Source organism: Rhinatrema bivittatum, chromosome 1 (assembly GCF_901001135.1).
Source record: "Rhinatrema bivittatum chromosome 1, aRhiBiv1.1, whole genome shotgun sequence".
In the NCBI taxonomy this organism is placed as follows: Eukaryota; Metazoa; Chordata; class Amphibia; order Gymnophiona; family Rhinatrematidae; genus Rhinatrema; species Rhinatrema bivittatum.
In genome coordinates, this window is record NC_042615.1 from 545,430,930 (window position 1) to 545,457,719 (window position 26,790).

Below are 26,790 nucleotides of genomic sequence, written 5' to 3' on the forward strand. Positions count from 1 at the left end.
ACACAGACTTTCAATTTTTAATTTCTGCATTTCAAGACTATTAGTGCTATTGAGCTTTTAAATCTAGATGCAGGCATTTTGTGTCCAGTGTTTCAGGGTTTAATAGTTTTGATAGCATAGAAATACATGAAATAAAGCAAGACACATCTCTTTGAGTGACTCTCCTCTTCTTGGACACCTCTTACCTTTAAAAGAAAAGGGAAAAGGGGACCTGCATTATTTTGCAAAAATAAAATCTTGCTTATTCAATGTAAATCCCTTGTGGCCACTCCTGCATCACCTCAGCAGCTTGCTTATAGGCTGCAAGCATGAGAGTCATACCAGAATCAACCAGAGAGCACATCAAGGGCCAGATTTTGTAATCTATGCGCAGGTGCAGATTTGTGCTCGCAATCTGGCGCGCACAAAACTACACCCAATTTTATAACATGCGTGCGCAGCTGTGCGCATGTTATAAATTCCGGGGTCGGCGCGAGCAAGGGGGTGCACACTTGTGCACTTTGCGCCTGCTGAGCCTTAGGGGAGCCCTGATGGCTTTCCCCGTTCCCTCCCCCCTCCCCACACCTTCCTCTCCCTTCCCCTATCTAACCCACCCCCAGCCCTATCTAAATCCCCCCCACCTTTGTGTCTTTGTTTACGCCTGCTTCTGGGCAGGCGTATGTTGCGCGCACCGGCATGACCGCTGTGCCGGAGGCCTTGGTCCCACCCGCCCCGGACCGCCCACTCCCCGCCCATTTTTTCAAGCCCCAGAACATACGCGCGTCCCGGGGCTTGCGTGCATCGCCGAGCCAATGCAAAATAGGCTCGGCATACGCAGGAGGGTTTTAAAAGGGTTACGCGTGTATATTACGCACATAACCCTTTTAAAATCCGCCCCTAAGAGAACAGAAGCACTATGGGATATCGCCCAAGAATGCTGGCAAGTCCAGTTCTGGCTTGTGAACAAACACCAGTAAGAGAAAAAAATGGAAAATAAAAAAGTAAAATTATTAAAAATGAATGCTTATTTCTGGGTGTTCCCGGGGGCAAAGGGAAACCCAGGAATGCGAGAGAAATGCTTTAAAAGGCTTTATGTGAGTAAAAGTGTGCACATGCTTGGTCATTTGCTTGAGTATTTTCAAAGCAAACTTACATAGTGTACGTACTTGGGTAAAGTCTATTTATTTATTTATTTATTTATTTATTTATAATTTTTTATATACCGCCGCTCATCAGAGATATCACGTCGGTGTACAGAGAACAGAACTTACGCCGGAGCGTTATACATTTAACAATGGTTAAAATATAGGTAATTGAACAAAAAACTAGTATGAGAAATTAAATCAAAACAATAATTTAGGAACGTTATACATTTAACAATGGCTAAAATATAGTTAATTGTACATAAAACAAGAAGGAGTAATTAAATCAAGACAGTCATTTAGGTGCAGCTTAAATGAGCTGAGTTAAACAAAGCTAGAAAATATAAGGATTCTAGGAAAATTAGGTATGAGGTTAGGGAAAGATAAAGAGGAATTGGGATTCTAAGTTAGAGGTGGTAGGAGGGGGGAGAAGCAGCAGGGAGAGGAGCACTTAGATTGCAGTTAGGAGCAGTTGTAGAGAAGGGTATTGAAAGTAGTGAGCAGATATAAGGAGAAATTAGAATTGGTGCATATAAGGAAGTATTGGGTAGATAAAGGCAAGGCATATAGAGGTGAAGATAGACATATGTATATCAAGTGTAAGCATGCGTGAAAAGCCAAGTCTTGAGTTTTTGCTTGAATGTTTTGGGAGACAATTCAAGGCATAGTTCGGAAGGCATGGTATTCCACAGCAAGGGGCCTGCAAAGGAAAACGCTCGTGCTTTGGTGGAGGCATGGTTATATAGTTTGGGCGAGGGGGTCTGTAAGGTGGTGAGGTATGGAATTCTGATGGGTTTAATAGATGCTTGAAATTGTAATGAGTTATTAAACCATTTCATTTCAGGATTGTGGAGGGCTTTATGGATAAGTGTTAGTGTTTTGTACTGTATGCGAGATTGAATGGGGAGCCAGTGTAGCTCTTTCAAAACTGGCGTAATGTGTTCCTTTGAGTTTGTGTTAGTAAGGATACGAGCTGCGGTATTCTGCAGAATTTGTAAGGGGCGGATGGCATTTTTAGGTAGGCCTAAGAGGAGAGAGTTGCAATAGTCCGTTTTAGAAAATAACATGGCTTGTAGAACTGTCCGGAAATCAGATGCGTGAAGCAAAGGTTTCAATTTTTTGAGTGTATGTATTTTGAAAAAACACTCTTTGAGAATTGCATTAATAAATTTTTTAAGGATCATTTGGTCATCAAGAATGACTCCTAGGTCTCGGACTTGATGGGAGAATTGTATGTGAGTAGATGTTATAGGTGGTGTAGGAGAGGAATGTAGAGGAGTAGGAGAAGAGATGATCATTAGTTCTGTTTTTGTGGAGTTAAGGGCAAGTTGTAAGGAGGTTAGGAGGTTATTGATAGCAGCGAGGGTGGTGTCCCAAATTTCAAGGGCTTTGGGTATGGATTCCGTTATTGGAATGAGGATTTGTACATCATCAGCACAATGCAGGCTGTTTGAAAATCACCCTCCCTATGAATAGAAAAGGGGGGTCCTGAAGCCTTTTAATGGGGGACAATGTTGCAAAAATGAAAATATAATTTTTTGAACTCAAGTATGGTTTTTCTCCTCCCTGTAATATAATAACATAGCACAGTAGCTGGCAGCAGGAAAAGAAACAATTGTTGCTGATGTAGACCCTTAGGCCGAGGGGGAGTTGGCACTACCTGCAGGGAGGAGCCCCGCAGTTCCTCACCATCGGCAGGCGGAGCTGGCCAGAGCAGAGACCCAACTGGAGCTTCACCAATACTAACCCACGTTCCCCATAGATTGAGCCCCTGGGTGCCGGGGCCGGCTGGTCTTAGGTGCAGCCTCTGTGGAGATAAAGATCCATCAGGATAGAGTCATTGCAAGTCAGTACAGAGGAAGAGGTGAAGTCAGGAGAGTAGCGATCCAGGCAGGCAGCGGACAGACAGGGTCAAGTTCAAGTTGTGGTCAGTGGCAGGCAGCGTACAAGCAGAGACAGTGAAAAGGCAGTGGTAAGAGGTAGGTGGAGATCAGGCAGCCTCAAGGTCCAGTCCGAGGGTCAAGCCTGAAATCCAATCCAAGACAGAGTCAAAGCCAATCCGAGGTCAAAGCCAAAAGTCCAATCCAAGGGGCGGAGAACGAGGAGGAAGACGGAGAGTCACTGGAGCTGGGGAGACGCTGAAGACAGATAAGGGAAGACTGACCACTGGAAGAAGTACTCAAGAGATACTGGACTGCCAGCAGGAACAGGTTCCTGTTCCTGTCCTGTGTGAGTTCCTGTAACAGGAACCAGGAACACGAATCTGGAATGCGGTAGCAATGAACTTCTCAAGCGAGACGACCTTTTGCCAAGGCACTGGAGGAACATCTGGAGCAGCTTCATATAGGGCCAAGCTATGATGTTATTGGAGGGCACAGTCAGGCCATTCCCGCCACTGGCTCTTTACATCTCTAGAAGGGACGTGTGCACATGCCTAAGGTGGACGTGCCATGTAGAGACTCAAAGGCGTCTCAGCCGCAAATCCAGGCAGCATGCTGACTCTGGCGGTGATGCTCCTGCCATGAATGGTGGCCGGGCGCAGCAAAGGAATCTGGTGCATTGGAACATAGCACTTCTGACTAGACCAGCCTGAAGGTGAGAGCGGTGGTCCAAGGGGATAGCCCACGAATCACAGAGTGTAACAACAAATGACCCATCACATTGGAAGGATATATCCCAGCTGCCAGCTATAGAAGCCTAGCAACCAGTAGGATATTATTCTTTATCCATGTCAAGTTTTTTTTTAATTCCTTATTGGTTCTTCATATTCCTAGTTAGATGAGTGTTAAAATCTCATAGTTAATATAGCGCCTAGTCCCACTTGTCTTACCTCTAAGCTTTACAATCTAAAAGCTACCAAGCCTAGTGAAGCTGTTATCAAAACATTCAGCTTCTTAGATTTCTGTGGCTTGCTGAACAAGACTCAGTCACCAGCAACCTGTCGGCATGGACCCAGTTGGTTTCTGGGCATTATAGCCTGTTGCAGCATGTTGGTACCAACTGTCTGACTATTGACTGGTTTGAAATGCACAGATTATATTACCACTTCCATTATTTTGTTCCATTGGCTATCAGGTTTGAGCCAGTCCTAGTTTAAGAATGTAACTCCTATTTTCAGAGCATTACACAGTATGAGTTCAATATATTTAAAAGATAAACTAATACCGTATATTCCAGTAAGAACGCTAAGTCAGCTCATGAGGCCTTTTTTAAATTACCATCTATGCTTGGTCTGTTTGTGCCAAAACAAAAGGTCTGATCAGTCAGAGGCTGATGCTTTGCATATAGAGCTATACAATGGCTTAAGTAGAGGCAGCTTCAGACAGCTATTAGCCTGGTACATAGCCCCGCCTCAGGTTTCAGTTTGGTTCTCGGATTCAAAAGGGATTGCTAGAAACACCACAGGTTTTTTTTTTAGCAACTTGATGGCTAGAGCACTGCGATGGGGGGAACCATTGGGCCTGAAGATTCCTGTCAGTGCTCAAATCAATGTATCTGTATGTACTTGTTCCCATAATTAGGAGGAGTATTGTGGAGGTTTTGTTGAAAGTATTGTGAAGTTCCTCTAACTGTGTCAAGTACTTAGAAGATTGGGATAACTGGATTACTGACTCAGAGTAGATCTTGGACTGTGTTTGCATTATCATTATAAAATATTGTCTTACCCTGTAAAAATTTAAGTCTGGTTGTTGTTTTGGTTCTATTTAAATACCTCTGAATAAACCTTTGCTTATACTCTAAACTGGAGTTGACCATAATGGGCAGGGAGCACCTAAACTGGTAAAGAAAAAGATAATGAACTATCTGCAATCCAGTGGGTTACAGGATCCAAGACAACATGGTTTTACCAGAGGAGGGTCTTGTAAAACAAACATAGTAACATAGTAAAGATGGCAGATAAAGACAAAATGGTCCATCCAGTCTGCCCAGCAAGTTGCCCATGCCTTCTGTTAAGGATACTAACTACCACCCTATGCAGGATACCCCCATACCTTCGGTTAAATCTGATTGATTTTTTGATTGAGTGACTAGAAAATTGGATCATGGAAGAGTGTTCAATGGTTTACTTGGATTTCAGCAAGTCTTTTGATACAATTCCTCATAGGAAGCTCATAAATAAGAAGCCTGGGAGTGGGCCTCAATGTGATGGAATGGGTTTCAAATTAGCTGACTAATAGATATCAGTGAGTAGTCGTAAATGGGACCTATTCTGAAGAAAGAAGAGTGATAAGTGGAGTTCCTTAAAGATTGGTTGTGAGACAGGTTCTGTTCAATAACTTTGTGAGTGATATTGCAGAGGGATTAGAAAGTAAAATTTTCCTTTTTGTTGATGACACAAAGATCTGCAACAGAGTAGGCACACCTGAAGGAGCAGAGAGAATGAGAAGTGACCTAGGAAAGCTCACAAAGTGGTTGAAGGTTTGGAAGTTGGCATTCAGTGCCAAGAAGTTCAGAATCATGCATTTGGGGTGCAGCAATCTGAAGGGGTTATATGTGCTGGGGGACAAAAGTCTCAGGTGCACGAACTGGGAGAGAGACCTCAGGGTGATAGTGTCTGATGATCTGAAGGTGGCAAATCATGGTGATAAGGTAGTGGCTAAAGCCAAAGGTCTGCTGAGATGCTTCAAAAGAGGCATAACCAGCAGGAAAAAGTAGCTGATATTGCCCCTGAAAAGATCCTTGGTGAGGCCTCACCTGGAATACTGTGTTCAGTTTTGGATTCCTCACTCAAAAAAGACAAGGACAGAATGTAAGCAGTTCAGAGAAAGGCAACCAAAATGGTACGAGGTCTGTACAGAAAGCCGTATGAGACTGAAGGACCTGGAAAAAAGAACAGACATGAGAGATATGATACAGACCTTCAAATACCTGAAAGGAATTAATGATGTACAAAAATTAAATCTTTTACAGTGGAAAAGAAACTGTAAAACTAGATCACAATATGCTACTCCAAGGGGGAAGACTCAGGAACAATATCAGGAAATATTTCTTCAAAGAAAAGGTGGTGGATGCATGGAATGCCCTCCCTGAAGAGGTGATGAAGACAAGAACAGTAATGAAATTCAAAAGAGCATGGAACCAAACACATAGGATCCCTGTTGGCTACAGAATGGAGATAGAGAAATTAGCTAACTTTCCTGTTATAAATAAAGTTTACATTTCTGCATGGGGTAGCCTGCACGGAGTGACAGTTGCTACTACCCTTAACAAAAGGCATGGGGGTAGCCTGCACAAATCGGAAGTTGCTACTATCCTTAACAGAAGACTTGGGGATAGCTTGCATGGAGCAGCAGTGTTACGACCACAAACCTTCAAATCCTGTTGACGGACACGGAGGCGCAATTGCCTGCTCCTGGGAGATTGAGCCCTTGGGACCTATGGGGCGGCTCAGGGAGGAGCCCCAATACGCCACACCATGGGAGGTGAGCGAGCACAGGCACAGGCAGGAGCAGGAACAAGGCTGACTGAAAACCAGGCAAGGAACATCAGGAACTGGAACAAGGCAGGCTTAGCCCTCCACTGGAGCTACACGCCGCACCAATGATACCCAGCAACGCAATGCTGGTCTCATGAGTAGCCCTCAGGCCACTCGGTAGCCCTTCTGGACCCGCCACTAGGGAACAAGAGTGCATGAGGCCAGACGGAGGCTGAGGGCAAGAAACAAGACGAGACTTGGAACTGGAACAGAAGACTCAGGATACTTGGAAGACACGGACAAGAGTCAGTATACTTGGAGGATTCGGGCTGAGGATTCAGATGAAGACTCAAAGACTCAGAAGACTTAGGATACTTGGAAGACACTGTCGAGGAGCTTGGAAGGCTCGGACAAAGTCTCAGGATACTTGGAGGACTCGGACAAGGATTTGGAAGACTCAGGATACTTGGAGGTCTCAGGCAAGGGTCAGGATACAGTACTGGTTGAGTGCTGCAATGCAGCATGCTGTACTAGCCGCCCATGGCTGGTCACGGACCACACTGGAAGGCGAACAGACTCTAGATGAAGCAGTGGAACTTGAAAGCCAGGCCATGACAATAATTCAGGAGAGGCCTGCACCGGGGCGCGCACTACACAGCCACCTGAGGCTGGTCGCGGACCACGCTGAAGCAGAGCAGGTTCTGGAAGAGTCTTGGGCATGGATGGAAGCAGGCACAAGGTACTCCGAAGACTGCAACAGGATACTAGACTCAGGATTCAAGACTTGGAACTCGGAATTCAGGAACAGATCTCGGCAAAAATAAGGGCCTTCCTGAGACTTGTGCTGCAGAGATGAAGGTAGGCCTTGTACCATGAGGCGCCCTACTCAGACCCCATGGGCTGGTCACAGACCATGATGGTGGCACACCCAGAAAGGTAGAGTAGCAAGGAACCTGGAAGGAGGACAAGGAGCAGGAGACGAGGAGGACATCAGGACGAGAACTGGAACACGGAATATCAGGGACATCTGGAACATGGAACATCCAGTACTTCTGGACTGGGAACATCAGGACTTGGAACATCAGGACTTGGACGAGGAACATCAGGGCTTCTGGACATCAGGGCTTCTAGACGAAGAACATCAATGTTGATATTGTAAACCATTGTGATCTTCTTTTGGAACGACGATATAGAAAGCACCTAAAACAAATAAATAAATAATTACGCTTGCCGGCCGCAGGAACCCACAGCCGACCTCGCTCACTCGACACTGCATCATGGTGGTCGGGCCAGCCCTGGACTTCCTGGTGGTGGTGAGCTCTTCTTCGCAGCCCCGAGCCAGCAGCCCAACACCGCTGATTCTGTGCCTCTGAACCATCAGCCTGAAGCCACTGATTCCTCTTCCTTCATGGTTGGAATGCCACTGACATAAGAACATAAGAACATAAGAAAATGCCATACTGGGTCAGACCAAGGGTCCATCAAGCCCAGCATCCTGTTTCCAACAGTGGCCAATCCAGGCCACAAGAACCTGGCAAGTACCCAAAAACTAAGTCTATTCCATGTAACCATTGCTAATGGCAGTGGCTATTCTCTAAGTGAACTTAATAGCAGGTAATGGACTTCTCCTCCAAGAACTTATCCAATCCTTTTTTAAACACAGCTATACTAACTGCACGAACCACATTCTCTGGCAACAAATTCCAGAGTTTAATTGTGCGTTGAGTAAAAAAGAACTTTCTCCGATTAGTTTTAAATGTGCCCCATGCTAACTTCATGGAGTGCCCCCTAGTCTTTCTACTATCCGAAAGAGTAAATAACCGATTCACATCTACCCGTTCTAGACCTCTCATGATTTTAAACACCTCTATCATATCCCCCCTCAGTCGTCTCTTCTCCAAGCTGAAAAGTCCTAACCTCTTTAGTCTTTCCTCATAGGGGAGTTGTTCCATTCCCTTTATCATTTTGGTAGCCCTTCTCTGTACCTTCTCCATCGCAATTATATCTTTTTTGAGATGCGGCGACCAGAATTGTACACAGTATTCAAGGTGCGGTCTCACCATGGAGCGATACAGAGGCATTATGACATTTTCCGTTTTATTCATCATTCCTTTTCTAATAATTCCCAACATTCTGTTTGCTTTTTTGACTGCCGCAGCACACTGCACCGACGATTTTCAATGTGTTGTCCACTATGACACCTAGATCTCTTTCTTGGGTTGTAGCTGCACTTTTCGTCGCGACTGGAACGCTGACGACTTCTCCTGCACCTGGCATCCTCCTAGGTGCACGTTCATGCCTCTCTCATCTTTATTTAAATGGCCCGTGGCAGGAAAAGTGCCTGCAGCCATCCCTGATGACATCACTGCGTAGGGACAATATAAGGTTGGTCCTTGCCTTCAGCCAGTGCCTTGGCAATAGGTCTCCTCACTCCTGAGAAGTGGATTGTCCTGACTTCCTCCCATGTTCTTCATCTCCATCCTGCATTCAGCGGACTGATCTTGGTTTTGACTTAGACTGGACCTTGACCACGAGCCACAACACCTGCCACAATCTTTGCCTGGAACTTAACCACGGGCTATGCTACCTGCCACGACCTTTGCCTGGAATTTGACCACAAGCTACGCCACCTGCATCGACCTTTATCTGGAACTTGACCATGAGCTATGCAGCCTGGAACTTGACCACAAATTTTGCTGCCTGTGCCGGACCTTGATCTGCGCCTCTGTGTCTCTTCTTCCTCCTGGACATCCATCTCTGCAAAGTCCCCATATAAGTCCAGCTGGCCCCGGCACCCGAGGGCTCAACCTAAGGGGAATGTGTGCTGGTAGAGGTAAAGCTCCAGCGGGGCCTCTGTTCTCCAGTCTCACCTATTGATGGTGGGGACCTGTGGGGCTCCTCCCCACAGGTAACATCAATCCCCCCTCAGTCCAAGGGTCCACCAGCATAACATACATAAATGTCCTCAATCTATATAGAGAAATAGGAATACAAAGTTTTATGTTCATTGTTGCTGGTAATGTGACATTCGGATTACTATGTTTCTATGTTTTCAAGTGAAGTCTTGAGCCGGCAGCATGAATCTTTGCTCTTCCTTTATGCAGCTAGATGTTGTGTCCTGCCACCTGGCCAGAAAGGTCAGCAGAATAGGGACAATTTCTGACCTGCTAGGAGCCCAGTTTCCAGAGGGAATTAGCAGGCCAGTACAGCCATTCTGAAAACCCCATTTATATTATCATTTAAAAAAGATAACTCTAGGAATACAGATAGCAGACAGCTTTGGGATGTAACTGTAACTGTATTATCTCCCTACTGGAAAAAGGACAGTGTTGTGTTCTGCCAAAGGGGCCAGCAATAAAACCTGTAACATTTGGACATTTGCTATAATTATGACTTTTGGCTAAAGTCGTCCATTGTTATCCCTTGTTATCCTACCCTATTATTTAACTCATTCAGTATAATAATTTAACAACACATGAACATTGATCATGTCATTAATGGTATATAAAACTGTAACAGCTTCCATATATTCCTATTGCCTCTTGACCTATCGGAAGGCCACATTGGTCATGCTTCCATAACCACATAATCCTATGCTATCCCCAAAGCCCCCTTATTGCACTTCTAACCCACCTCTAACACTCCCATACCCCAACATTCATATTCTTGGTCAGCAATCACATACTGGGGCAGATCTTTAAAAACTACGAGATCGCGTACTTTTGTTCGCGCACCAGGCACGAACAAAAGTACGCTGGATTTTATAAAATCTTATAAAATCCGGGGTCGGTGCGCGCAAGGGGATGCGGCCTGCCTGTTCCCTCCGAGGCCGCTCCGATTTCGGAGCGGCCTCGGAGGGAACTTTTCTTCGCCCTCCCCCCCCCCTTCCCCCCCCCCCCCCCCCCCCACCCCCCCCCCCCCCCGGCCCTATCTAAACCCCCCCCCACCTTTGTCGGCAAAGTTACGCCTGCTGACAGCAGGCGTAACTTTGCGCGCGTCGGCCGGCAGCCCCGCTCCGTCCTCCTGTCCCGGGGGCTGGTCCGGAGGCCTCGACCATGCCCCCGGGCCGGCGCCACACCCCCAGGCCCGCCCCAAAATGCCACGGCACGCCCCCGAAATGCCGCGTCATTTCGGGAATGCCCCCGGACACGACCCCCTCCCTCCCCTTTTCGAAAGCCCCAGGACTTACGCGCGCCGGTGGCCTATGCAAAATAGGCGCGCCGGCGCGCGAAAATCCGGAAGGATTTACGCGCGCGGGCCTTTTAAAATCCGCCCCACTGTGTGTCAACATTCACATTCTTGGTGAACACTACAGCAAGTACATATTCTAGTTCACATTCATATATATTCTAGGACATCTCAATAGTAAATATATAATCTAGTTTATATTCATTAATTTTCTAGGATGACACAACAGTATATATAAATTCTAGTTCTACTTACAATACACTTTACATCATTTATTACTTATTACTTGCTCCACTAACATTATCTCTGGTACTAACGTTGAAGTTATCAGTATATTGGTATTTTACGTTTAGGAAGGAAGAGAACTATTTGTTAACATTTCCATCTATTCCAGCTTCTCTCAGCTGGTAGCATAGCAGGGTATGATCAACTGTATTGAATGCTGATGTTAGATCAATTAGTACCAGGATATATGCTTCATTGTTGTCAAACTCTTTTTAAGTACAGGATCGGCTAAGTAAATGGGTAGGGTTTCTGATGTGTGATTTTTTTTCTGAATCTGAATTGGTTTGGGTATACTATATTGTTGTCTTCTAGGTGGTTCTCTAATTGTTATAATCCTGCTTTTTCTAAGACTTTAGTGATGAAAGGCAGGTTGGATATTGGTCGGTAATTGTCCCAATCATCAATTCGGACAGTTTTATTTTTTAGGATTGGTTTAATCACAGCATGCTTTGCCCTATCAGGGACAAATCCCTTCTGCTAGCGAGTGGTTTATTATAGTTGTGAATATTGTAATTATTGCGCTGTTTACTGTTTTCAGGGCACTTGCAGGGTCCAGTGGGCGTGTAGCAGGCTTCAATTTTGTGATGATTTTGTTTATTTCATATTTAGATACTGGGTCAAATGAGTTCCATTTCACTTGACCACATTTTTTTTCAGGCTCTTTTGTTGGTAAGTAGGTGGAGAATTGTGATTTTAGTGTATTGATTTTGTTTAACAACGAAGTAGCATTGCATGAGTTCTTTGAGAAGTCGTAGTTATTTGAGATGGAGGAGGATGGGTCCTTGATTAGTTTTTTGGGGGGGTTTTTTGTATTATTATTTATTTATGCAATTTTTACAGTTTTAGACAATAATCAACTTGTCAATAACAGGCTTACATGTATAGATTATTAATCCTTATCAATTTAACACAATGAAGAGAAAAAAAAATTAATCATAATCTTTTATACATATGCCTTTTTTTATAAAGAAAAAGAAGATCCTAGTTCATTCAAATTGGAGCAATAGTTAGGAAATATTACGATTAGAAATAGGTGGGTTTAAGAGCAATTTTCTCATGACCAGCCTGTTGGAAAAAGTATCATTTTTTAACTCTTGATTCCAAAAATTTTTTAAGTTCTAATGGTTCTAAGAAAACATAATGCTCACTTAAGTATTTTATAATACATTTACATGGAAAGTAAACTGTCATCTGGGCTCCCAGTTGTTTAACTTCTGGGCCCATCTGGAGGAAATTGTTCCTTCTTATTTGTGTGTTTCTAGTTATGTCTGGATGCATCCAGATTTTTTCTCGATTCCTTAGAAATAATTTTAAAATATTATCTCTATCCTCTATCTTTGAGAACCTCACACACAGGGTACCCCTTGACTCAATTTGGTCTTCCATTGAGCCTTCCAAAAAATCTGTAAGGTTATCTAATGGTTGAGATTGATTTAAAACCTTATCTTCCTGGTTTTTGGTTACAATGTAAAAGATTTTCTCTATTGAAGGAATATCTTCGGGGGCAATTAATAAATTTTGATTTAGAAATCTTTTAAATTGTTCCAAAGGAGATATAAGTTTTACTGAGGGGAAATTCAAAATTCTTACATTTTTATAATGAAAATTATTTTCTAAGACCTCAAGCCTTCTTGAGTTCACTGTTTCTCCCTTTATCAATCCTATCTGTACTTCTTGAACCTTAATTAGCTGTTTCTCTAAGCTCTCACATTTCTGTGAGTTCATTTTTACTTTATCATCTATTTTCCCTTGTGTTTGTACCTCAGACATTTTTACTTCCAAGTTATTCATCGAAGTTTTTAAATCCATTAATACTTCCCATATATTTTCAAGAGTAACCCCACCATTATCCTTAAATTGAGAGTTTTTCTTCTTAACACTATTCCCAGCTTGCTGCGGGTAGTTATCGATCCTCATAACTGAGGATCCTACCCCTCCTTTAACGCCTTTCGGTGTTGATGTTAAGGGGTCCATAGATGAAGATCTTTCTCCATTTCCCTTCTCTACCACCAATAATGGATCATCTATGGAACTTCCTCCAATCCCTTCCCTCAGTCCGTTTCCTCCCTCAAAGTTAGGCAATAAGTCCACATCATCGGTAAGGCTTATCACCTCAGGATTCGGATTTTGTGAAGGCTTAGGCGGATCTGGAGTCAGAGGAGCTCCGGGACTTAAGGAGATCTGAAACTGTTCCTGAGATACCAGAGACTGCTCCTTCTCTGTACCTAGTTAGGAACTGCCCGGAGATTTCTCACTTAAAACCTTGAGAAAGTTCTCTAATAATGGCTGTGAAGGGACTGGATTAAGGGCAGTCGGGGTCTCTGGACGCAACCTTCCCTTCCGCTTGGTGTGCATCATTTTCAAAAGGGAAAAAGCAATTCTTTCTCAAACTCCATAAATGTAAACAAGGACCTTCGTGAGGGAGAGAGAGAGTCAGGCGAAAACACAAAAAGTTGAAACTTACTTTAGAAAATCTAATTTAAATTCCTTCTTCGTTTTTCTTTCCAAATTTGTCAAAATCCAAATTCCCAGGCAAAGCCGCGCACCGGCGACGACTGCGCGTGCAGGGGGGGCTGATTTTGGCACTACCGGTCCCTCCCCTTTGATGACGTCAGACACAGCTGGGCAGGAAACAGTCCAGGACCTCCGTATAGAGAAAATTGTAGCAGGTAATTAAATTGAGGAAATTCGCTCGGGGGGGGGGGGGGGGGGGGGGATTCTCCTCACCCCTCAGGCTCCGACCTCTCTCCGTCCCCCTGATTAGGTTTTTAACTGTTTCAAAGAGTAATTTAGAATTAAATATTACACCATGAATTTGTTTTGCATAGTGGTCTTTTTTTGCTTTATTGATTTGTTCACAGTATTTTGTTAATAGGGATTTGTATTTTTCTAGGGATTCGGTAGATTGGCATTTCCACCATTTCTTTTCAGATTTTCTCAGGGTCTGTTTGGTGAGTCTTAGTTCTTTGCTATACCAAGGTTTTTTTGTTATTTGTGTTGCCGTCATTTTGGAACATTTTTTTCTGGATTAGGCATAGGGTATCCACTATTTCATTGATGATTTTATCCCAAAAGATGGGGTAGCATTATTGTGATCAAACTCAGTAATTTTATTTTTAATGGTTTCTTCAAGTATTTCTGGTTCTATCTTTTTTCTGTATTATCATTATGTGAGTGAGTTTGTTGTGTGGTGAAGAGAGTTACTTCTGCTTTTATTAGCTGATGATCAGACCAGGGCAATATGTTGTGAGAATAATTGATTACGCAGTTATTGGGATTAGCAAAAATTAGATCAAGGATGTGTCCTGCTTTATGAGTGGGGTTGGTTATAAATTGTGACCAACCCATGGCTTCCATGGTATCTAGAAAGATTTCACAGGCTGTAGATTTAGGTATGCTGTCTACATGTAGGTTAAAGTCTCCTATGATTAGAGTTGATTCTGGAGCTGGAAACACTTTAGTGAAGATTTCAGTTAGTGATGAGCAGTCTTTTTGGAGTATTCCAGGTGGACTATAGATCAAACCAATATTTAGAAGTGGTGATTTTAGTATTGCAACCTTGTTGGGTGGGTTTATCTCAACTTTGAAGGGTTTAAGGTTAAGTTGTTTTTTTACAGATTATTAAAAGACCCCCACCTTTTCGTTTGTGTCTGGGGAAGTGAAAGATATCGTAGCTGGGGAATCAATTTGGTTTAGGAGGACATTATCACTGTCTTTCAGCCATGTTTCAGTAATGCAAAAGATTGTGGGATTTAATTCCTCTAGTAGGTCATTTATCAGTGTAATTTTTTTGTTAGCAATTAAACATTAAGTAATAGGAGAGTAAACATTAGGCAGGAAGAAATTACAGGAAAGCTGTTACTTATCTTGGGATAGATCAGGATTTCTCCCCCTCTTGCTTGTGTTTTGAAGTTTTCTGAAGATTTCCATAGTTTCCTCATGCTGTGATGGTTTCAATGAAGTGGACTGGCTCCATTTTATGATATGTTTGGTTGTGGCTGCGATTAGAATTTACTTACTTCAGGTGTCACTTCAGGCGCGCATGAAGGGGTGCACAAAGGGGCAGGCTACTTTGTTGTGCTTCTTTATGCCTGTGCCAAGGGCACAAGCGCCTGCGGCAGTGCAGCCACTCTGTTATGGATACCGGTGTTGGTGGTGGGTGGGCATCAGGCAGTGGCGGGCCGAGGGAGAAACCGATCGTCTGGGGCAGGCACCAACCTGTGCTCCTTCCTCTCTCCACTGGGGGGGTGTCACCTTGGCTGTCTCCCCATGCTGTTCCCCGGTGCCGGTAGCTGCAGCCAGGCAGCCCGCTCTCCTCTCCTGCGGCCATCAAGCTAGGGTAAGAGAACATTGTAGAAATCTCATCTTTGGAGTTAGGAAAGTCTCACAAAGATGAGATTTCTACAATGTTCTACAATGTCAAATCTTCACCGAGTTGTACTGTGCTGTTCGTACGTCTCACTCTGCATGTCAAACTGGTCCCAAGATCCTAAACCACCACCAAAACTCACCTTCAGTTATTAGCTGGCTTCCTATAGTGACTCTATGGGTCCCATCAAGCTAGGGCGAGAGAACATTGTAGAAATCTCATCTTTGTGAGACTTTCCTCACTCCAAAAGACGTCAAATCTTCACCGAGTTGTACTGTGCTTTTCGTATGTCTCACTCTGCATGTCTAACTGGTCCCAAAACCCTAAACCACCACCAACACCTCACCTCCAGTTAGTAGCTGGCCCTCCTATAGTGATATAAATAATTGAATCCTGTGAAGGCCTTATAAAGAGGCTCAGGCTCTCTCTCTCTCTAAAAAAGCTATGCATAGCAAATGGTACAGTAACTCTAAAATTATCATAGCCATGTACCTTTTCCTTATATTGCGGGCATTATTCATGCAAAATTTATAGTATTTTGATGAATCTAGGCCTATGTTAGCTAGATAACTTTAGACCTGATTCAAAGCAGACCTAAAGTTTTCCGATCTTATATGGCCAGATAATTTGCTATATATATCCGGATATCTTCAGTGATACTTTAAAAGCCTAAACGGCTATATTCAAAAATAGCCAGTTAGATTTTAAAGTTATCCAGTTACATATAGCCAGATAACTTTAGGCAAGTATATTCAGCAAGATGTTTATTCCACTGAATATACAGGACAAGTTATCCAGCTAACTTTAGCTGGATAACTTATCCACTAACCAGCTTACTGAATATTACTCCCTCTATGAATTTCTTCTCAGGCACATTCCAATATAGCAATCACAGAAAGTTCATAAGTCTTATTGTTAAATATACCTTAAATCCCAAAATGTTTTACAGCAGTATACAGTAAAATCATTAAAATCATTTACAGCATTAAAAAAATTAGCTAGCATTAACAATACATAATAAACTAGAATCAGTAGTATACACAAAACAATATACATAATAATAAAAAAACTAACAGACATTCAGCATAAAAATATTCTCCAACATATCTAATTAAAAATTATAATTACTAAAAACAATAAAAATGAAGAATGAAATGATTTATAAAATAAAAAAGTAAAAATAAGTTTAATTAAAAAGTCCTATCAAAGTTGGCTGAACACTATCATCTTGAAATAAAGGAAATAATCAAAGACATTTTCTATTCTATCTAATTAAAGAGCTTCATAAAACATCCATGGGGGCAATATTAAAATATATTTAAGACTTATCCGGCTAACTTACAAGGGATATTCAGCAGCATGACAGTGCTGCTGAATATACCCAGCTAAGTCTTAAAGTTATCTGGATAAGCTTATCCGGCTAACTTTACACCTGCTATAGGCCACGTTTAACTTATCCAGTTAACTTTACTAGATAAGGCTAGGTATTGCTACTTATCCAACTAAAGGGGTCATTTTCTATAGCTTTCGCACGTGAAAAGGGACTTTGATAGCTAGATCGGGGCAGAGTTGGGGCGGAGTCGGCACCGGAAGGGGAGGAGTCGGGGCGGCACCGGGGCGGACACGGCGAAGACATCGCTGACGGAAAAAAGGTAAGGCTCCTTATCGCCGCCAGTATCGCACCCGATAGTACCATCTTTCACGGTGGTGCTATTGCTTTGCGAAAGCCAGCCCGCCCCCCGCTTTGCCCCCCGGTACCTCGTGATTCACTAAGACCTGCGATTTTAGAAAATCCAGGCCTAAGTTTACCGGATAGGTAGCATGGTCCAGTAAGGCCCATTGCCTGCCCACAGACTATACAGCTAACCATTTATCCGGATAAGTACCTTATGCAGCTAAGTGGTGTAGCTAGATATTCAATGGCAGCTATTTAGCCAGATATATCCAATTTATCTGGCTAAGTAGCATTTCAATATCTACCCCCATGTTTTTACACCCTTTCCAAAATTTGAATAATTATTTTCTTGTTACAACTCCACAAGAAGAGAATTCCACAATATGGGAACAAAGTAACTAAAAGATAAATGTCGGGTACATTCAAGATTGATCTTTGCTGGAAGCAAGTTGAGAGGAACATAAGGCTCAAATAGGTTGATATGCAATTTGATAGGTAATCTGGATGACTCCTGTGTAAGCATTTAAAAGCGACAGAATTTTAAATCTTATTGTCCATATGACTGGTAATCAGTGCACTTTACCAATAGTACAATAACATGGTTCATTTTCTTAGCACCAAGAAAAAGTTTTTCCCTTTGATAGCAGGGCTGAATTAGCCATGCTGTCATGGGAACTGCCTATCAGGGCCCAGGAGGCGGAGCTTCTGAATAGAATACAGTGCTTTGCTCTGTGTGGCTGCGCATGCCTTCCCACACAGAAAAAACGGTCTCTCCTTAGTCTGTTTTTTCCGCGTGTGCTCCCACACTCGGAGCTAGTTTCTCCTCAGGCTAGTTTTTAAAAACAGAGAGAAATGTCCCAGAAAAGAGCACCCAGGCTCCCAGGGTTGAAACCGTGTGGTTGCGGCAAAATCATGTCCATCACGATGGACAAGCTGCTACCACTGCCTGGGGCCGGACCATCAACAGGCCGCATGTCAGCATTGCACCAGGATGTCGCCACGAGCCAGGCGTCAGATGGGCCATAAGATCCAGGCCCTGAAGGATGCGCAATTGGGGTCCTCTGCCCCACTGTCGGAGGCACACTCATCGCCGGGACCCAGGAAGCATAAGACCCCTCAGGTACAAAGGGCAGCATTCATGGAACCCTCCACGGCCAGACCGAGAAAAATGGAGGGTGGAGACAGAGCCCAGAGTCTAGGCCTTCATAGCCATGACTCAACGAGGCATATCGGACAGCAGCACTCGAAGGAGTCGAGGCCGCAAGAAGCCAGGGAGTCGATTAAATCTGCATTGTCAGCGTCGACACCTGTTCGCCGTGTGTCGGGGACCCGACCAAAGCAGGCTGACCCATCGATGCATAAACCGGGACATCCGGACGCATCGACGCACCCCAAGGCCTCGACGTCGAGACATAAAACATCGACGCAGACGAAGCTGATGAACACAACGTCGTCGACTCCATGGAGCAACGCGACTCCGACGCAGACATCATCGATGCTGAAGCCGACGCAGTCGACGCTGGAAGCATCAAAATTGACGCAAAATCCGCAGAAAACATCTACTTCGACGCAGAGTGTGATACCAACAATGCACAAACACAAACTGGTGGCTCACGTCACCACGCACAAACCACAGCTGTCAAAATTGACGCAGGACAAATCTAGACAGGCACACTCAAGGCGATCGGCACCATTTTGAGTACTGGCGTCCGACGGTCCGAGTGCAGGAGGTCGCTCCCGGACCCCCGCTGGACTTTTGGCAAGTCTTATGGGGGTTAGGAGGGCCCCCCAAGGACTTGCCAAAAGTCCCTGGTGGTCCAGCGGGGGTCCGGGAGCGACCTCCTGCACTCGGACCGTCGGCTGCCAGTAATCAAAATGGTGCCGATAGCCTTTGCCCATACTATGTCACAGGGGCTACCGGTGCCATTGGTCAGCTCCGTCACATGGTAGGAGCACAAGATGGCGCCAATCGCCATGTGACAGGGGCTGACCAATGGCACCGGTAGCCCCTGTGACATAGTAGGTCAAAGGCTATCAGCACCATTTTGAAACCAGCACCAAGGGTGTGAGTGCAGGGGATGGCTCCCGGACCCCCTCCTGGACTACCGGAGAGTTTTGGTAAGTCTTCGGGGGGGTCAGGAGGGTGAGGGGTTTGTTTAAATTGGTTTCTTTAGGCGGCCGAATAATTCGGCGAAAATTTGTATAATCGTGGGGAATTGCAATACGTTTCGCTTCCCCATGAATACAACGAATATGGCCACATCCGTTGCGGATTGCCAATACGTAGGGACCGAATGCACACCCCTAACCTGGACTAACATACAGTGAAATAGAAAGCATCAAAGTACTTGAGAAGATCTGGGTATAATTAGCATTCATTGATAGGAGAGAAGAGGTGAGTCTGGCATATGAAGAAGGAACGCAAGCTGGTATGATAACGGGAAGTTGGCATAGCATCCCAGGCAGAGTGCACCATAATAGAAGAACATATGCTTCCAACTGCATCTAGGTTTCTAGGTATAACACAGAGAACATAGGAGTTAAAAAGACATAGGAAACAAGGAATATGTTGGTCAGAAGTAAAGTCAGAGAGATGTGTAGGAGAAAGTCCATGAATTAATTTGAAAATAAAGAGGGCAATGTTTAAACAGTCTGCATTGGGACAAAGTCCACAGATACTTTTTGCCCATAGACTTTGCACCAGATGTCAAAGTGAAAGTACACACTGTGAAACTTGCGGCGGGAAAGTACTTACGGACATTTGCACCTGCTTTTTCACCTGCGGGTACTTTTTAAAACTAAAAATAACACATGTATATTAGCAAATGTAATCTACAGAGAGGTCAATATTCAGCAAGTCTGTGAGTAGCAAAAATATCAGGCAAGAAATATATTTATTTATTTATTTATTTAAAATCTTTTATATACCGACGAACGTTGGGAACATCTCGTCGGTTTACAGAGAACAGAACTTAGCAACAGGCTTTACAATTATCACATGATTATAAGAGGAACAGTAATTATAATAATAATAGTAACAATAACATATAAATAATAGGGTGGATTATACAAGTAAAAAATAACTAGGTGGGATACATGAATGGGGTATACACATATTGTGTATACACATATACACAAATATACACATATGGCCGGATTTTAAATCGGCCACGTGCGTAGAAATCACCTCTTACACGCATGAGTGCCGGGCCCTGACAAATGGGCGGGGCGGGGATGGACGGTCCAGGGGGCGGAGCAGGGCGGGCCATTCCTTGCTGTCCCGGCTGCCGGCGCACGCAAGTTACTTCAGGTCGGGCCCTGAAGTAACTTGTGGAATAAAAGGTAAAAAAATAAAATAAAAGGGGGGGGTTTAGAGAGTGGGGAGGAGAGAGGAAAGGGAAGGGAGGTTAGGGTAGGGGGTTGGAAAGTTCCCTCCCAGTCCGCTCCTAAATTGGAGCGGACTGGAAGGGAACTGGGGAGCCCCGATCTTGTTGCCGCGCAAATTTGCTAAATTTTACCCCCCACACACACACACACACACACGCGCTTCACCTGCCCAAACATGCGCGGATTATAAAATCCGGTGCGTTTGTGTATGCAGCCCATATATTTTATAAAATGTGCGCGCATGTTATAAAATCAGTGCATCCATGTGCACGCGCCCGCACTTTTTAAAATCTACCCTATAACTTTTCCCACATATTCAACAGGACATACACGCACAAGTCTGTCTTTGGATATACTCGCATACAGATGCGACAGCTAATTTCCTGCCCAGACTTGTGCCTGTAATTTTAGCTGGAGAGCACTCCATATGTGCACTTACCAGCTAAAGTTTAGCTCCATCCCTAGAATGCCTTCATTGCCGCCCCATTTTGTTCAGATAATGTTTGTGTGTACAAAAAGTCGTGCGTACAAACTTTATGCAGTCAACAAGGGTAAAATTTCAAAACCTGTCTTTTGTGCACATAACTCAGAAAGCTATACACCAAAGCTGTGAACGTTGACCTCAGAGCATTTTTAACTTCTTTAACCTAAATGCACCCATGGGAACACATGCATGCTTTTAACTGCATTGAGGCACTTCAGACTGCCGATTTACACTGGCAAAATGCTTTTTATCTTTGTAAATGGCTTTGAAAATTGTCCTCCCTGAGAGCAGTTTTGAACTGTACCAAAACCATTTGCAAATTTATCGTCACAGTTGCTCTGATGTGTTGATGATGTGGCTGTCGACATTTTTTTGTCTCCTTACCTGTACAGATCGGCTTGCACAGAATATCATTAAGTCCCATTTGGAGACATGTCAATACACTGTGGAGGAGCTGCATCAGTTAGCATGGCAGACGCATACCTATGAAGAAATCAAAGTATACCAGAGCAAGGTATTGCAGGACAGGATGAGAAATTCTTACCTTTTATTCTACAACTTCTTGACATTTCTAGCAATTAAAGGAGAATTGTCATGCATTTGTATTCTGTTCCAGAGTACTTACTACCAGGTTGTTCTAAAATTATTCTAGTGTTGTCAGCATTTAGCCATCATTGATTGGAATTATAATATAAAAGAACTCAAGCCTCTAAGAAAGAGAAATGGAAGTTGCAATAGTGAGTGGGAGAGAGAATTTTTTTTATGTATGAAATCAGTGGCATCAGAAATCAAGGGAATTTGAAAAGAGTCACCCTATCATAAAAATTAATTGTTGTTATACATTGTTTGTCCTTTAAATCTTCTGGGAATTCATAACAACAATATAAATATACACAGCAAGTCATGAATGTCATCACTGAAGTTAATGTTATATTTTTATTTTTATATTTGCAGCATGACTGTAAGTTGCAGTAAATTTATGTTGAGAGCTTTTAGAAAGGAAACATATTTTTGTCTATAAAAATAATTTTAGGTTTCAGCTCTTTTTAAATTGGCAGAATTATTTTTAACTTGTGCTGCAACGTTTGAATTGCTTGCCATTTCTAGAAATATTTTATGTTCTGTTTCACAGCTATCCCAAGGCTAATTAAGAAATCATGCTCAAGCATAGACATGGCCTTTGCACAACAACTACCTCTTGTATTGTCTCTGAGGACACTTGGTCAGTTATTCATTCTTTGAATTTATTTTTCTTGTAGTCAAGAGAAGCCTTGTGGCAGCAGTGTGCCATCCAGATCACTCATGCCATTCAGTATGTGGTAGAGTTTGCAAAGAGGATAACTGGCTTCATGGACCTGTGTCAAAATGACCAAATTCTGCTGCTTAAATCAGGTAAGTGTGAGCAAGGATTAGGAAAAAAAAGGCAAACTGTAATGCATAAGTTAATGGGGCAATTTTCAATAGGCTGCCTAGTTGCAAAGTATCTGTGTCCTTTTAAGATGCATAATTTGTAGCTAATTTTCAGAGGGAAACTACCTGAGTAGCATAAAGTATGTATATTCCAAAGATGCGCATATTCTGATCTGCAGCTGAGCAGGGGTAAAATACTGCATGTATGCCCCCCCAACCTAAAGAAATCCCCAGGAATGCTTCTTTTTAACCCAACTAAAATTATGAATGCTATGGAAGCTTGTTCATACTGTTAGCCGGGCAGAGGAGGGGAAATTTTCAGGCAGGCCAACTTGCTCAAGTAAATTACTATTTACTCAGGTAAATGGCTTTGAAGATTATCCTCCCCATGTCTTGTCTAAGGTATGTTCTTTGGTACGAGTAATCTCCAAGAACAAGCAGGATGAATAGTCATCCAACAACACTGACACGAATCATCTCCCAGGGAATTCTAGAAAAGGCTGGAAAGACTTTTCCATGCATGTGTGGGATTTCCCTTGTAGCTGTCATCTCATGGAGTACCCTACCTCCTTTTTATCCATAGCAATAGACAGATGTTTTCTCTCATATGGATCTCACTCAGAGAGATGCAATTTTGCAAGTGGCTACCTCAGTTGACTTCTTCCTTCTACTCTGAACCGGATAGTATCTTTATCATTTTTGGCATTGTCTCAGTTTCAGTGTGTTTTTGACATGGCAGCTGTACTCTGAACTTTTCTTCCTTGATGTGACCTATTCAGCAGTTTCAACCAGTCCTTTTTCAATTAAATGAAGAGTTTTGATTTTGCATAAATCAGTTTTTCTTTCAGTGGTAGAAAGTCCAGAAACTTCAAGTTTTCCCCCTGCTGCAAATACAAGATATTCATCCTGGATCATGAAAAAGTTGCCTGTGCTACTTATGGCTTACCTTATGGCTTATTCTAATACAGTCCCATATTTATGTTTTGTTTACAGTACTCATTTAACTCTTTTGTGCATCCCTCCCGATGCAGCCCCTGGCGAAACACGGGACCGTGTCGGGGGACCCTTCCTTTTGCAACAACTTTTGATATATACAGTGGAGTTGCCGAATGAACAATAAAATTTGGTACTTTAACATTGAAACTTGCTGGGACTGTATACCCTTTATTCTAGCACTCAATTTCTGGCGTGGATATATATAGAGTGCTAGCTGTGCTCGTTTGGTTGTGGACTACTTATGGCTAGAACATGATGTCCATGGTTATGGCGCATGCCCAAAGATGTCATCCAGAGCTATTAAGCTTCAAATACTGAAGTTCATGAACATCTTCTGCCAAATAAAAGGCCAGTCAAACAACTTTGACATTGATTCCAAAGATTCCAGGAGCTGCACCAACTGCTGGTGAACTATAAGAACATAAGAAATTGCCATGCTGGGTCAGACCAAGGGTCCATCAAGCCCAGCATCCTGTTTCCAACAGAGGCCAAACCAGGCCACAAAAACCTGGCAATTACCCAAACTCTAAGAAAGATCCCATGCTACTGATGCAATTCATAGCAGTGGCTATTCCCTAAGTAAACTTGATTAATAGCCGTTAATGAATTTCTCCTCCAAGAACTTATCCAAACCTTTTTTGAACGCAGCTACACTAACTGCACTAACCACATCCTCTGGCAACAAATTCCAGAGCTTTATTGTACATTGAGTGAAAAATAATTTTCTCTGATTAGTCTTAAATGTGCTACTTGCTAACTTCATGGAATGCCCCTAGTCCTTCTATTATTCGAAAGTGTAAATACCCGATTCACATCTACTCGTTCAAGACCTCTCATGATCTTAAAGACCTCTATCATATCCCCCCTCAGCCGTCTCTTCTCCAAGTTGAACAGTCCTCAGAACAAGATATGATTTGCAGAGAGTTGGCACCAAATATTGAGTGAATGTATCAAAGCATCTGCATCAATCTCTTTTGGTGTGCAAGTCCAAAGCAAGGAGATTTCAGCTATCAAAATTCACTCTCCCAAGAAGCTGTGTCAGGAGGTGAGCACAGCCTCTCAAACTGGGTCTCAGTATCTTCAGTCTCCAGGAGTCCAGATCTCCTATCAGTATTTCTCCCTTGGTTCCCAAGGAGGGCCTGTCTTCTCCAAATGAGCCCCTTTCAAGTTTGTTGTCATCAATCTGTTAGAGGAAATTGTACAGAAGGATCCTCAAGGCCCTCCTTTGGCTTTTTAAATAGGTCAAAGTTCTGATATCAAGCACATCAGCAATGTCTATGATGCCAACTAAACCAATCTTTGAGATCTTGCCAATGGCACTGAACAGCTCAGCACTGAGATTGATGCCTCAATGTTAAGATAACATCAAAGCCACTTGTGTCAAGTCAAAGCTGGACAACACCTAAGATGGAAGCCTCTCCGGCACAGCATTACTCAGCCCTATGGCCCAAGGAGTCATCAAGGATGCTTAATGATTTGAGGGTTAGTGCCAACCTAGAATCCAGCTCCAATTCTAATTTTGGAGTGTGAGTCTGAAGAGTCCTGGGGCTCTTTAATACATGTCTGAAAAAATGAGCCCCATGGATCTCTCCCCTTCACAGATGAACATTAGGTCTCCCCTTGAAAACCTTTCCTTCATAGTTATTGTTCAGAGCATGGCTGAAACCAAGACCTTTAATTTAGGAGATCAAAAGTGAACACTTGGCACCACTTCTAGACCTCCTCAAGTACCCCAGTGTCCCTAAGGAGTTCGTATTGCTGCCCATTCACCAGTTTCTTTAGCACATACAGAAGAGAATGTTGAGGACCCATCTCCCAGTGTTGTGTTCCGCGCCCACGGCCGTCCACGGGCGTGGCCCCCTACCTCTTCTGCCGACCAGGCCAGCGGCAGCGTCGGGGCCGACTGCCCTGCTCCGAGCTCGGCACCCCCGCGCGGCGGCGAGGGCCTTCGGGCTGGCCTCTGGGATCGGAGCCGTCCCTGCTCCTCCCTCACAGCTGCTGCTGCTCTCTTCCACGGCCCGGATCCAAGATGGCCGCCGCCATCCTTAGGCGCGAGGCCGCGCCTCCTCACTAGATTTAAAGGGACCTCATCCCTTTAATTGCCTGCAGCTGATTCCTATCCACAGGGCCAGAGGAAGTATATAAGGAGACTTCCTCTGACCATTCCTCGACTTCGCAACGTCTCCTGTGAGAGTTGTTTGTCTGCTTGCTTCGGTGAGTTCCAGTGTCTTGACTCCTTGTTCCAGTTTCATTTTGGTATTCCTGGTTCCGGACCTTGGATCGGCTAGCGGTGATTCCTGGTATTGACTTCGGATTGGCTAGCGGTGATTCCTGGTATTGACTTCGGACTGGCAAGTGGTGATCCCTCGGTGTGTGACCTTGGACTGGTAAGCGGCGACCCTCTGGCACTCGACCTTGGACTTCCTCCTGACCATCGTCTCCAAGGGCCCACCTAAGTCCCAGCGGCCCGGGTCCCTACGGGCTCCTCCCGAGGGGACTGCGGGCTTCCAGGGGTGAAGCTCCAGTCAGTCCTTGCACCGTACGCTTGACCTCTCAAAGGTCCACCCAAGTCCCAGTGGTCCGGGTCCCTACGGGCTCCTCCCGGGGGGACCGCGGACTTCCAGTGGCAAAGACACGCCTCTGTTCCTTGACGTCATGACTCTTCGTCCGCCTCCACAGTCACGCCTGTCTACAGTGCCGAGGGTCTGCTGGTCACATCTTCGGTTCCTGCCTCGCCACCCGACGGGAGAACCTATGGATCTTCCTCCAAGGTATACCATCCTCCCGTCGGCCCAAGGGTTCACAAGCCTGAGCATAACACCCAGTACTTCCTTTGGGAAAGAAGTTGGACACCAAATATGTCCAGACATCTGAGATGTTCAGCAAAGTCCAATTTCCATATTGTCACTATCTGTGGTTGTTGAAGTGACTCTCAGAAGGGCAAAGATTTATTTTTCCAGTGTCCACAAGGCATAATTCCAAGATCTTGGACCTGTGCAGGAAATTGTTCTTTCAGAATGCTACACTTAGCTCCCATATAGCATCCTACCAGAGCTACGTGACTGGAGGGTGGCCAATGTAACCCCAATATTTAAAAAAGGCTCCAGGGGCGATCTGGGTAACTATAGACCAGTGAGCCTGACTTCAGTGCAAGGAAAAATAGTGGAAACTATTCTCAAGATCAAAATCGTAGAGTATATAGAAAGACATGATTTAATGGGACACAGTCAACATGGATTTACCCAAGGGAAGTCTTGCCTAACAAATCTGCTTCAGTTTTTTGAAGGGGTTAATAATCATGTGGATAAAGGTGAACTGGTAGATGTAGTGTATTTGGATTTTCAGAAGGCGTTTGACAAAGTCCCTCATGAGAGGCTTCTACAAAAACTAAAAAGTCATGGGATAGGAGGCGATGTCCTTTCGTGGATTACAAACTGGTTAAAAGACAGGAAACTGAGT

General features: G+C 44.0%; 1 protein-coding gene across 1 annotated transcript in view; it reads left to right on the forward strand.

Annotated features, from left to right (window-relative positions):
• RORB (RAR related orphan receptor B) overlaps positions 1-26,790 on the forward strand; it is a 373,081-nt gene that overhangs the window by 292,367 nt on the left and 53,924 nt on the right. Inside the window, 2 exon segments of the mRNA XM_029615959.1 lie at positions 21,318-21,439; positions 22,185-22,317. Coding sequence (XP_029471819.1) covers positions 21,318-21,439; positions 22,185-22,317 — 255 coding nt within the window.